A 12,688-nucleotide genomic window follows, 5' to 3' on the forward strand; every position below is an offset into this window, starting at 1 on the left:
TATAATTTACCTTGCAATAAATACAATTAGTAATAGAGTTATAATAAATAATACAGTCCAGTAAGGGCTTATTTTTTTACAAAAAAAAACAATGAATGCCATCAAGGCGCGCGGTCAAATGATTTGCCATAAACATGAGAGCTAACGATAATAAATCGGGCATAACACAAATGTAAAGAATAATTGCATATGTTAGTGACAAGATATGAAAACCAGATTAATTCATTTATTGCTTTGGATATGATTGCTCTAGATTGATTTTTGAGTTTGACTTTCTCGGTGTCCTCGTCTCGTTGGTGGTGATAGCTTCTACAGCCGAGCATTTGAGAAGATGTTTCAGCAGTGTTTGGAACTGCCCTCACAGTCGCGCCACTCCATCTCATTCCCCCTGCTGTGCACACACTTCATGAGCTGCACCCATGAGCTCTGTCCCGAAGAGGTAAGGCCCCGCAACCAATGGTTGAAAGAAACCCTTATGAAGCATAACATCCATATCTACAATTCGTTTTGTAAGGCTGTGTCTGCAAAATTCAGGAAACAACAAAGTTCCTGGGTTATTCAGAAATCCCGGTTGCAGGATTCCCAGTTGGAGTGTTTCCCTCCCTGCATTTTTCCTTCTGACTCTGGGAATCCTCCAACTGGGATTTTTTTGTTTTTTACCTCGGAACTTTGGGAAAGTTTCTGGAATTTTGCAACTTGAGAGTCTCATAAAACACTAAGGGCAGCATTTTTCATTGTGCAAAGTACAAAACTTACTATAAATGTCATTATAATCATCTCAGTGTGATATAATTTGACACTTTTCTTCAACAATGTGCATAACAAAGTGATTGTATTGATCAGTTTACTAAACTGAAGTAAAAAATAAATCAAAAAAGGAGCCTGCTTATAAAGTACATTGGTCAAGAAACGTTTCAAATTAAATCACTGCGAGAGTTTATTGTCAGTTTTGCTTTTTGAATAATTATTTTGCACTACGGAAGTGTTGCCCCTAAGATTCCCATCTCACACTGTTCCTGAGTGGTTAACTACCTGTCCCTTCCCTGCGTTCTCCCAGCGGCATCACATTGGCGACCGCAGTCTGTCGCTCTGCAACATGTTCCTGGACGAGATGGCCAAGCAGGCGCGCAACCTCATCACCGACATCTGCACAGAGCAGTGCACGCTCAGTGACCAGGTGAGGGGTCATCGGCATGGAGACCCATGTCCTTGTGGAATAGGGTATATAACGATGCGTTTGTCACTTTAGCGGCCTCTTTTTTCCATAGTGACTTCAGTACAGTGAATGCATATATTTTTAGTATGTGGATGTGATCCAGAGTAGGAGTGCTGATTCTAGGATCAGTTTTGCCTTTTATAATGGATGGACAGGGGCCATATTGATGTAAGCCTTATTGACAATATATGACAGTTTCATGGAATCCTGTGTTACCTTCTTATCAAAGTGTAGATAAAATTATTGCACATGGATTTTCATTCAGATTAGATTTTATCTCTTTGCAGCTGCTTCCTAAACACTGTGCGAAAACCATCAGTCAGGCAGTGAACAAGAAGTCCAAAAAGCTGACTGGGAAGAAAGGTGAGCCGGAGCGAGAGAAGCCGGGTGTTGAGAGCATGAGGAAGAACAGGCTCCTGGTCACCAAGTGAGTTGTCCGTGTTTGTGACTGTTTGTGCGTGCCTGCGTGTGTCATGGTGTATGTTAGTAATTGCTGATGTTCATTTCTATCTTGTTGTGTCTTCCAGCCTGGACAAGCTGCACACGGCGCTGTCAGAGCTGTGCTTCTCCATTAACTACGTGCCCAACATGGTGGTGTGGGAACACACCTTTACCCCCCGCGAATACCTCACCTCCCACCTGGAGATCCGCTTCACCAAGTGAGTCCACCCACCTACACATAGAATGCCTCCCAAATGGTGCGCTTCTCCCTATTTAGTGCTCTACTTTTGACAAGGGCTCTAAGTGCCCGTAATAGGGTATAGGCTTCCATTTGGGACACAACTATATTTCAGCAGCAGTGTTTCCTATCCCTCTGGTCCTCAAGTATTTATGCTGTGTTAGGATATCATACGATACAATAAATACTATGGATATGATACGATATATACAGTTGAAGTCGGAAGTTTACATACACCTAGGTTGGAGTCATTAAAACTCGTTTTTCAACCACTCCACAAATTTATTGTTAACAAACTATAGTTTTGGCAAGTCGGTTAGGACATTTACTTTGTGCATGACACAAGTAATTTTTCCAACAATTGTTTACAGATTATTCGACTTATAATTCACTGTATCACAATTCCAGTGGGTCAAAAGTTTACATACACTAAGTTGACTGTGCCTTTAAAATGCTTGGAACATTCCAGAAAAGTATGTCATGGCTTTAGAAGATTCTGATAGGCTAATTGACATCATTTGAGTCAATTGGAGGTGTACATGTGGATGTATTTCAAGGCCTACCTTCAAACTCAGTGCCTCTTTGCTTGACATCATGGAAATATCAAAAGAAATCAAGACCTCAGAAAAAAATGGTAGACCTCCACAAGTCTGGTTCATCCTTGGGAGAAATTTCCAAATGCCTGAAGGTACCACATTCATCTGTACAAAGAATAGTATGCAGGTATAAACACCATGGGGCCTCCCAGGTGGCGCAGTGGTCTAAGGCACTGCATCGCAGTGCTAGCTGTGCCACCAGAGCCTCTGCTGTGACCGGGAGGTCCATGGGGCGACTCACAATTGGCCCAGTGTCGTCCGGGTTAGGGAGGGTTTGGCCGGCAGGGATATCCTTTTCTCATCGCGTACTAGCGCCTCCTGTGGCGGGCCGGGCGCAGTGCACGCTGACCAGGTCGCCGGGTATACTGTGTTTCCTCCGACACATTAGTGCGGCTATCTTCCGGGTTGAATGTGTGCTGTGTCAATCAGTGCGGCTAGGTTGGGTTGTGTTTTGGGGGGCGCATGGCTCTCGACCTTCGCCTCTCCCGAGTCCGTACGGGAGTTGCAGCGATGAGACAAGACTAACTACTACCAATTGGATACCACGAATTTGGGGAGAAAAAAATAATAAATAAATAAATTACATTTTTGGGGAAAACTTAAAGTATAAACACCATGGGACCACGCAGCCGTCATACCGCTCAGGAAGTTCTGTCTCCTAGAGATGAACGTACTTTGGTGCGAAAAGTGCAAATCATTTACAGAACAACAGCAGAGGACCTTGTGACGATGCTGGAGGAAACAGGTACAAAATAATCTATATCCACAGTAAAACGAGTCCTTTATCAACATAACCTGAAAGGACTCTCAGCACTGAAGAAGCCACTGCTCCAAAACCGCCATAAAAAAACAGACTATGGTTTGCAACTGCACATGGGGACAAGATCGTACTTTTTGGAGAAATGTCTCTGGTCTGATGAATCAAAAATAGAACTGTTTGGCCATAATGAACATTGTTATGTTTGGAGTAAAAAGAGGGAGGCTTGCTAGCCGAAGGACACCACCCCAACCGTGAAGCACGGGGGTGGCAGCATCATGTATTTGGCTGAGGTGTATGTAAACCTCTGACTTCAACTGTATGATACATTATCATGGATTGAAACAATGTGATCGATAGATACAATCTATAGATCAATCCAAGACTCATGATGCTCCCTCTTCTTTCAGGTCCATCGTGGGGATGACCATGTACAACCAGGCCACGCAAGAGATCGCCAAGCCCTCCGAGCTGCTCACCAGCGTGCGTTCCTACATGACGGTGCTGCAGTCCATCGAGAACTATGTGCAGATTGACATCACGCGGGTGTTCAACAACGTGCTGCTGCAGCAGACCCAGCACCTGGACAGCCATGGGGAGCCCACCATCACCAGCCTCTACACCAACTGGTGAGTCCCACCCAACCAACACACCAGTCCTCAGTTTATATATGTCGGTTTGGTATTCACCCCCTTGGCATTTTTCCTATTTTGTTGCATTACAACCTGGAATTAAAGTTTTTTTTTTTTTTTTTTTTTTGGGGGGGTGAATCATTTGATTTACACAACATGCCTATCACTTTGAAGATGCAAAATATTTTTTTATTGTGAAACAAACAAGAAAATGAAAAACTTGAGCGTGCGTAACTATTCACCCCCCCAATGTCAATACTTTGTAGAGCCACCGTTTGCAGCAATTACAGCTGCAAGTCTCTTGGGGGTGTGTCTCTATAAGCTTGGCACATCTAGCCACTGTGATTTTTGCCCATTCTTCAAGGCAAAACTGCTCCAGCTCCTTCAAGTTGGATGGGTTCGGCTGGTGTACAGCAAAGTCATAACGCAGATTTTCGATTGGATTGAGGTCTGGGATTTGACTAGGCCATTCCAAGACATGTAAATGTTTCCCCTTAAACCACTCGAGTGTTGCTTTAGCAGTATGCTTAGGGTCATTATCCTGCTGGTAGCTGAACCTCTATCCCAGTCTCAAATCTCTGGAAGACTGAAACAGGTTTCCCTCAAGAATTTCCCTGTATTTAGCACCATTTAGCACCATTCAATTCTGACTAGTTTCCCAGTCCCTGCTGATGAAAAACATGCTGCCACCATCATTCTTCACTGTGGAGATAGGGTTCTCGGGTGATGAGAGGTGTTAGGTTTGCGTTAGATGTAGCGTTTTCCTTGATGGCCAAAAAGTTAAATTCTAGCCTCATCTGACCAGAGTACCTTCTTCCATGTGTTTGGGGAGTCTCCCACATGCCTTTTGGCAAACACTAAATGTTTTTGCTTATTATTTTTTTTAAACCAATATATTTTTTCTGGCCACTCTTCCATAAAGCCCAGCTTTGTGGAGTGTATGGCTTAAAGTGGTCCTATGGACAGATACTCCAATCTCCGCTGTGGATCTTTGCAGCTCCTTAAAGGTTATCTTTGGGGTCTTTGTTGCCTCTCTGATTAATGCCCTCCTTGCCTGGTCTGTGAGTGTTTGTGGGCGGCACTCTTTTGGCAGGTTTGCTGTGGTGCCATTCTTTCCTGTTTTTAATAATGGATTTAATGGTGCTCCGTGGGATGTTCAAAGTTTCAGATTTTTTTTTACCCAGCCCTGATCTGTACTTCTCCACAACTTTGTCCCTGACCTATTTGGAGAGCTCCTTGGCCTTCATGATGCCGCTTGCTTGATGGTGCCTCTTGCTCAGAGGTGTTGCAGATTCTGGGGCCGTTCAGAACAGATGTATATGTACTGAGATCATGTGACCAATCATGCGACACTTAGATTGCACACAGGTGAACTTTATTTAACTAATTATGTGACTTCTGAAGTTAATTGTTTGCACCAGATATTATTTAAGGGCTTCATAGCAAAGGGGTGAATAGATATGCACGCACCACTTTTGTTTTGAATTTTTTTGAAACGAGTACTTTTTTTCGCTTCACCAATTTTTGTCCATTACATGAAATCCAAATAAAATCTATTTAAATTGCAGGTTGTAATGCAACAAAATAGGAAAAACCTCAAGAGGGATTAATCATTTCGCAAGGCACTGTATTATGTCACCTAGGTGATTCCTCACAAAACCAGGACAAAAAAATGTCCAATGAGTAGATTGAGTTTTGGGCCATATGTATTAAGCATCTCAGAGTAGCAGTGCTTATTTAGGATCACAATGAATAAGATAACATGGACTGGGGGACCTGATCCTAGATCAGCACTATTGATAAATATCCATTCGATCGTGTCACCCAGTGAGATTGAGTCTGCTTGTGTGTCCATAGGTATCTGGAGACCTTGCTCCGGCAGGTAAGTAACGGCCACATTGCCTACTTCCCTGCCATGAAGGCCTTTGTCAACCTTCCTACGGAGAACGAGCTCACCTTTAATGCTGAGGAGTACTCCGATATATCCGGTGAGACCATCAGAATAATTTATTAGACATAATAGAGGCTTGCAATACTTTGAGCAGGAATTTGTAGCCTGTCCTGAATAGGATAATGTGACGTGATGGGTACAGTGTATGCTGAGGCTACTCTATAGTGAATATAGTTTTGTGAATATTCCGCCACTCTAGGACAAGTCCTTTTTGGGGGAAAGCCTTGCAGCCTTTATCAGGTTAAATATGTGTACATTTTAATCATGGCCACCTACGTACTTAAATAAACGAGAGGAGTATGAATCGTGACGCGTTGACACAAAGCATTTCTGACATCCCCCTGCTCGCTGTCTTTCCCCCAGAGATGAGGTCACTCTCAGAGCTGCTGGGACCCTATGGCATGAAGTTCCTCAGCGAGAGCCTCATGTGGCACATATCCTCCCAGGTGGCAGAACTCAAGGTGTGGTCACTGACTGAATCAGAGGCGTTTGTTTTTGTTTTCCTTCAGAGCTTTTTGTACTGGTGCTGATGCCCCTGGGCTCTTTATCTCTGAATCTCATGAATAGTATCTCTCTCTTTCCTTTATTTTGTTCTTTCTGGGTTTTTTTTGTCTGGCTCTGTCTTTCTCGCTCTCCCCCTTCCTCCTCACTTCCATAGAAACTGGTGGTGGACAACGTGGAAGTTCTGAACCAGATGAGGACCAGCTTTGATAAGCCAGAGCAGATGGCTGCCCTCTTTAAAAAGCTCTCATGTACGTCTGTCTCTCTCTTGCCTTGCCCATGTCTTACTCTTGTAGCCCCAAAACAGAAGACGCAGTGTGACTTGTTGCCATATTAAGCACATCCTGTATGTGGTAATGACTCAAGCTCCCTAAATGGTTTTCCCTCAGATCAGCACTGAGCATTGAAGTCTCTTTAGTTAGGTTTTTTCATTTTGAAACTCTTTTACGGGAGGTTAAAGCCTTATTTGTGTCTTTGTCTGTGTTCTGTAGCTGTTGACAGCGTCCTGAAAAGGATGACCATTATTGGAGTCATCTTGTCATTCCGATCACTGGCCCAGGAAGCACTCCGCGACGTAAGTCCAGTCACAACACTTATCCTGGCCAATACTGTTTCACTGTCACTAACTAGGCCTCTGTATCATCACTGAAGTCCTCTGCTGTATATCTGGGTACAAATAAAAATCAAGTTAAAATTGCCATTAATGTAGCTTGGGTGCTATAACAGTTAGTGCCACCGCCTACAGCACTTCTATACCAGTGTCGACATGGGTTTGAAAACGCACTCTCGTCCTATTATTCCCTACTTTCTCTGTCCAATAAAATGTATAAAAATATGAAAGATGTGAAAGAAAGATGCCAGTAACTAGATTTAACATGACAACATACCGGCACTCAAATGTGACCCATTTTGTTGTCCCATCACCTGTCAGGTGCTGTCCTTCCACATTCCTTTCCTGGTGAGCTCCGTCGAGGATTTCAAGGACCACATTCCCAGAGAGACTGACATGAAGGTAGGAGGCAACGTGTGTGTGTGTGTGTGTGTGTGTGTGTGTGTGTGTGTGTGTGTGTGTGTGTGTGTGTGTGTGTGTGTGTGTGTGTGTGTGTGTGTGTGTGTGTGTGTGTGTGTGTGTAGGACCTTTCTCTCTTACCCCATATACAGTTTGACTTTTTTGATGTATTCCAGTATGAGCACACCTGATTCAATTGGTTAACCAATCACCAAGTCCTGCATTAGTTGAATCAGGTGTGCTAGTTCTGGAATACATAAAATAGGTGGAACTGGTGTCCCCTGTACTGGAGGATAGATTTTGGAAACACTTTTGCAGATAATGATCTGATGTTTTTATGGCTGAGTCTATGATTTCCTCTTCCTGTCAGGTGGCCATGAATGTGTATGAGCTGTCGTCTGCAGCAGGCCTGCCCTGTGAGATAGACCCAGCCTTAGTGGTGGCCCTTTCTTCACAGAAATCAGGTGAGAGCCAAAACTAGGCCCCTGCAAAGGGCTGACAGTGTTTGCCAATGGAAATAAACACATTTGAGGAAGATGTTAATTTTATGTGTATGTTCAAAATTCTAAAGGCACTCGCACATCTGAGCTATCTTTTTTGCAGGTGCATGTTAACAGGCGAATAAGATGAGAAAAAAAGAAGAAACCCGCACAGTGTGCAGGTTTCTCATGTGTATCTTCAATTCATTACAAAAGGAAAGCCTGGCCGTACTGAATACTGCTACCTGGAAAAACATAAACATGATTGTGGTGTAGTTGGCAGAGCTTTGACATTGCTTTCTAAGAGCAACTGTTTGATTGTCATCCAGTTATTAACTGTACATAATACCACTGTTTCCAGAAAACATAAGCCCAGAGGAGGAGTATAAGATCGCCTGTCTGCTCATGGTCTTCGTTGCCGTTTCCATGCCAACTCTGGCCAGCAACGTCATGTCTCAATATAGCCCTGCAATCGAAGGTATTTCTATCATTTCTATATGTCAATGGCCGTTTGGGTAATAGTGGCCATATCTGATTAACCATAGAGCCCACCAGGCGCAGACATAGATATGTCTGAGTACTTTTTAGAACACAAGTATGGGTATTCGGACAGGCCCTATATCCTTAATAGTATGTAGGGATGCACAATATATCGGTGAACATGTCAGAACTAGCCGATATTAGCTAAAAATGCAAACATTGGTATCGGCCCGATGTCTAGTTTAACACCGATGTCAAAAACTGATGTCAAAACTCCTTGCATACCTATATGACGTAATGACGCCACGTAAAATTTTGCTCTACACATGCAACACAGCATTCCTAACCTAGGCCAAAATGTCTGCTGTGTGGATAGAGCAGTCATTTGAAAGAGTAAGAAAATTTCAGCGAGACAACTCAAAGGCAAAATCCATTAAAGCCAAGATAATGGAATTCATTCCCCTTGACAATCAACCGTTCTCTGTCGTGGGTGATGTTGGCTTTCGCCAACTGGTCGAGCAACGGTACACACTACCAAGGGTGCTATTTTTCAGATGTTACCCTACCGGAGTTAGACAGTAATAGCGTCACTGCTATTAGTTTCAAGACATACATAGTATTGAACGCCGTTTGGGTCTTTGTGTGTCAAAAAAGATACCGTAGCACTGTCAAAGCTGTACAAAAGTCTACAAACACCAGCCACAAACGATGTGTTTACAATACTGTGTTGGTAATAAAGCATCATTTGTTCGACCGCAGCTTCTGGGGTACCTAGCTAGCACCAATACAACCAGCCTGAAAACAATGACCAGTAGAAACTGCAGTCATTTTCATTATTCTTAGCAATGATTTAGGAATCATTGTGAGTAAGTATTAGCTAGGTTGCCACTTGTTGTTCGCTAATTGAAATTGAACTTCAGTTCATGAAAATAAATAGCTAGCCATCTACTTAACCCTGTTGCCCAAAGCTAACGTTATAAGCAGCCAGCTAGCTTCATCTTGCTAGTGAGGCTCGACCGGACCCGGTTATGCGTTGTGAAGCTAGCCACAATAAGGATTAGGCACAATAGTGGAATTTGCGGTTTGCCTTCAAAATAAAATTATTTCATTGACAGTGATGCAAATTAATACAAATAGTAGAATTATAAAAAGCACAATAATGGCCCAGATGACGCTGTGCCAATTGTGTGCCGCCCTATGGGACTCCCAATCACAGCCGGATGTGATACAGTCTGGATTTGAACCAGGGATGTAGTGACGCCTCTTGCACTGAGATGCAGTGCCTTAGACTGCTGCGTCCTTGTGTGTGTGAACTATTTAACTGTACTAGAATGCTTAAAGGGTCACTAAAAACGTAAATATCGGTATCAGGTTTTTTGGCAAGGAAAATATCGAATATCAGTATCGGCCAAAAATGTGATACCGGTGCATCACTAGTAGTATGGTTAGTACACAGTGGCCATGTCCGAATACCCTTTCTAAATAGTAAGTACTCTGATCAGGTATGCGAAAATATAATCTTTTTTTAGTAGGTCTATGTGAAATATGGAACATTTGGTATGCTTTATATGCCAGTATGGTATGCTTATTTCAGCTTTTCATCTAGTACGAATGCTATTGAACAAGAGAAACGCCTTTTCAGACCCACGTGTGTTCGAAAACAGCTGATCATCAGATAAGGAGACATGCGCTTCCAAAATAAATGAGTGGCGGGGAACAGGCGCGATTGCACGTTATGTGATGCCTTCTCAGTATGAATGAGCCTAGTATATTGATATGTGTTGCTTACTGCATGTTTTTTATTAGAACAGTATGTTCCATAGTTGTATGTATTATGATTAGTACACAGTATGTAGTTTTAGTAAGTAGTAACCAATAACTATTTGGCTACTACTTTCTATTGATTTTGTATATAACTATAGAGAGATTTGAGGTATCAAAGGTAAACAGTCAAGCAATTGTTGTTGGACTGTGATAACTGAGAAGTAAATGTTTTCTTCAATCTTTCTAAGGACACTGCAACAATATTCACTGTCTGGCGAAAGCTGTCAACCAGATAGCTGCTGCCTTGTTCACCATTCACAAGGGAAGCATTGAAGATCGTCTCAAAGAATTTCTGGCTGTAAGTGCAACATGTCGCTCTTGTCAACATTGATCTATTATATGCATATTTTCCTTTCCCTCCCTGCGATTTATCACATTGGATTGGTGCATCCATTTTTGTACTTTTTACATGAATTATATTTAGCCATTGATTCTTGGATATAACTTAGAAGTTTAGTTAAGCTTTCTTACCCCATCTAAACTCAAAATGTGAGCTTGTTTTACTTCATTGTTTGTAAACTAAGTAATTGTAAACAAACACTGTATAGCTTCAGAACATGTAATGTTGACCTCATGGAGGGCCAGTCCATGTATTATGGCTCTGTCTATGAATTTGAGAGTGGCTACATTTCTCCAGCCCCATCCCTCAGCTGTTGGTCAAAAAAGTGGCAAGGTGACCACTTTGTTGTTTGAATCTCAGGTTCACTTTAACATTACAAATGGATTTGTCACAACTTTTTTTTCCCCCACTACTGAGCAGTTTCTGAAATGCATGATCTTTGAAAACTTCAAACTTATTTTTGAAATTGATGAGCAACTTAAAATAAATCAGTTTTGCTGCAGATCTTTAATCCTCTGCTGTTTTGGTATTTACAGCTGGCATCTTCCAGCTTGCTGAAGATTGGCCAGGAGACGGACAAAATGACGACACGAAACAGGGAGTCTGTGTACCTGCTGCTGGACATGGTGAGTATTTGTGCTGATTCAATATATTTGGGAGGGCACAATACGGTATGGCACATTACCCAAGGAGATTTTCCAAATACTGCAACTAGTAATTTATTTAGCTACTTTTATTATGTGATGTTCGTGGGAAGTAGACACTTATTTAAAATAGCAAATTGCCTAAATAATGTCCCATCCCATCTATGAATGTCACCCATTATTATTATGCATATGTATGATAAATAAAAGTTCACACCCACACATTTTCTCTGAGAATCTTTTTTATACATACTGTATTTTTTTAATTCATATTTTCTTTTTTATTGAGAAAGTCATAAATGAGTGTGGAAGACAGAGAAATACACAAGGTGCAGGTGGGCTTTAAACCCATGCTGCACGGGGCAATGTTTAGTCTGGAGTCGGAAGCGTTTACAACTAGGTTTCGTCACAAAATCCATGTATTTGGTTTGGTTTCAGATTGTACAAGAGTCTCCATTCCTCACCATGGACCTCCTGGAGTCATGCTTCCCCTACGTGCTACTGAGAAACGCTTACCACGCCGTCTACAAGCAGAGCATCAGCTCATCTGCATAAGTCTCCTCTTCAGAACATAAGTCCCTCACATGGGACATCAAGTGGACCACAGGAGCCTTGCTAACATAAACTGCCGTGTGCTCATTTCACTTAGTCTTAAAACTACACTATGAAATTGCATTAATGACCTGTCGTTTCCTAAAAGAGTCATACAGTAGTAACCTATGAGTTTTGCTTGATAAAAAAAATAAAAAGATTTACACTACTAAATTCAATTTTTTTTATGAAAAGCATCAGTTTTTCAATATGAGAAAAATGTGTAATGGAAAGATAACAATCTCTGATGTTTGGGGGCTGAATTTTAAATATCTTTATTATTAATAATGCAAACATGTTGCCTGTTTATTGACCGGAGCTTTAATGATTTTATTTAGGTGGTTGTTCTAGATTTTTATGGGTTATTCTGTGTGTTTTTTTTACAGTGGTTTTTATATTTGCCAAATTACTGACACAAATGCGTCTGATTTGGTTTGATACTCAACATTGTTGCCAGTAGCTATATAATAAGATGAACAGATGGTGTTTGTACAAAGCATAGTATAATTTTTTTACTAACTCATGATGCCTCAGTCATTAACTCACCATTGTACTTGCCCATATGGTTTAACATTTCTTGCATATTTATGGAATGTTTATAAATTGTTCTACCTTAACCACTTTATGTTTTATATTTTTGAAAATTACACTAACTTCCATAACATAAACAAACAATAGGTTATATCAAACTGCTCTGTTAGTCCAAATATAGCATCATTCAGTTGACGGACCATTTTAACAGTGAGTTCCATCCCAACTGTGACACAAACTCTCAACCTTTTGTTTACATCGCTCACCACTCAACTGTGCAAACTGACTCCATGAGCAACAGTTGTCTTTCATTTAGTTTTACTAACTTCAAGCTGTCAGGGAGGGGGCTCATCGATGGCCACTCAGATGCTTATCTACCCAGCTAGTTTCACGTCTGACAGACCAGAGGGATATACTACAAAGCAGGATCAAGCCAGCTAAAATTGATAAACAACCTG

General features: G+C 41.7%; 1 protein-coding gene across 3 annotated transcripts in view; it reads left to right on the top strand.

The window, feature by feature from the left end:
* Positions 1 to 12,316, top strand: part of LOC112232500 (nck-associated protein 1-like) — a 58,807-nt gene extending 46,491 nt beyond the window's left edge. For 2 of the 3 annotated variants that reach the window (XM_042324152.1, XM_042324154.1), the window contains exons 17-31: positions 307 to 439; positions 1,058 to 1,177; positions 1,504 to 1,643; positions 1,744 to 1,875; positions 3,659 to 3,877; positions 5,738 to 5,868; positions 6,195 to 6,292; positions 6,490 to 6,583; positions 6,824 to 6,906; positions 7,264 to 7,344; positions 7,712 to 7,805; positions 8,182 to 8,298; positions 10,313 to 10,422; positions 11,001 to 11,090; positions 11,547 to 12,316. In XM_042324152.1, the coding sequence (XP_042180086.1) occupies positions 307 to 439; positions 1,058 to 1,177; positions 1,504 to 1,643; positions 1,744 to 1,875; positions 3,659 to 3,877; positions 5,738 to 5,868; positions 6,195 to 6,292; positions 6,490 to 6,583; positions 6,824 to 6,906; positions 7,264 to 7,344; positions 7,712 to 7,805; positions 8,182 to 8,298; positions 10,313 to 10,422; positions 11,001 to 11,090; positions 11,547 to 11,663 (1,759 nt within the window). In that variant the 3' untranslated portion in view covers positions 11,664 to 12,316. The remainder of the gene's footprint in view (positions 1 to 306; positions 440 to 1,057; positions 1,178 to 1,503; positions 1,644 to 1,743; positions 1,876 to 3,658; positions 3,878 to 5,737; positions 5,869 to 6,194; positions 6,293 to 6,489; positions 6,584 to 6,823; positions 6,907 to 7,263; positions 7,345 to 7,711; positions 7,806 to 8,181; positions 8,299 to 10,312; positions 10,423 to 11,000; positions 11,091 to 11,546) is intronic. The other variant, XM_042324153.1, reaches the window with a different exon arrangement.
* Positions 12,317 to 12,688: the final 372 nt, after the last annotated feature.

Source organism: Oncorhynchus tshawytscha, linkage group LG07 (assembly GCF_018296145.1).
Source record: "Oncorhynchus tshawytscha isolate Ot180627B linkage group LG07, Otsh_v2.0, whole genome shotgun sequence".
Taxonomy (NCBI): Eukaryota; Metazoa; Chordata; class Actinopteri; order Salmoniformes; family Salmonidae; genus Oncorhynchus; species Oncorhynchus tshawytscha.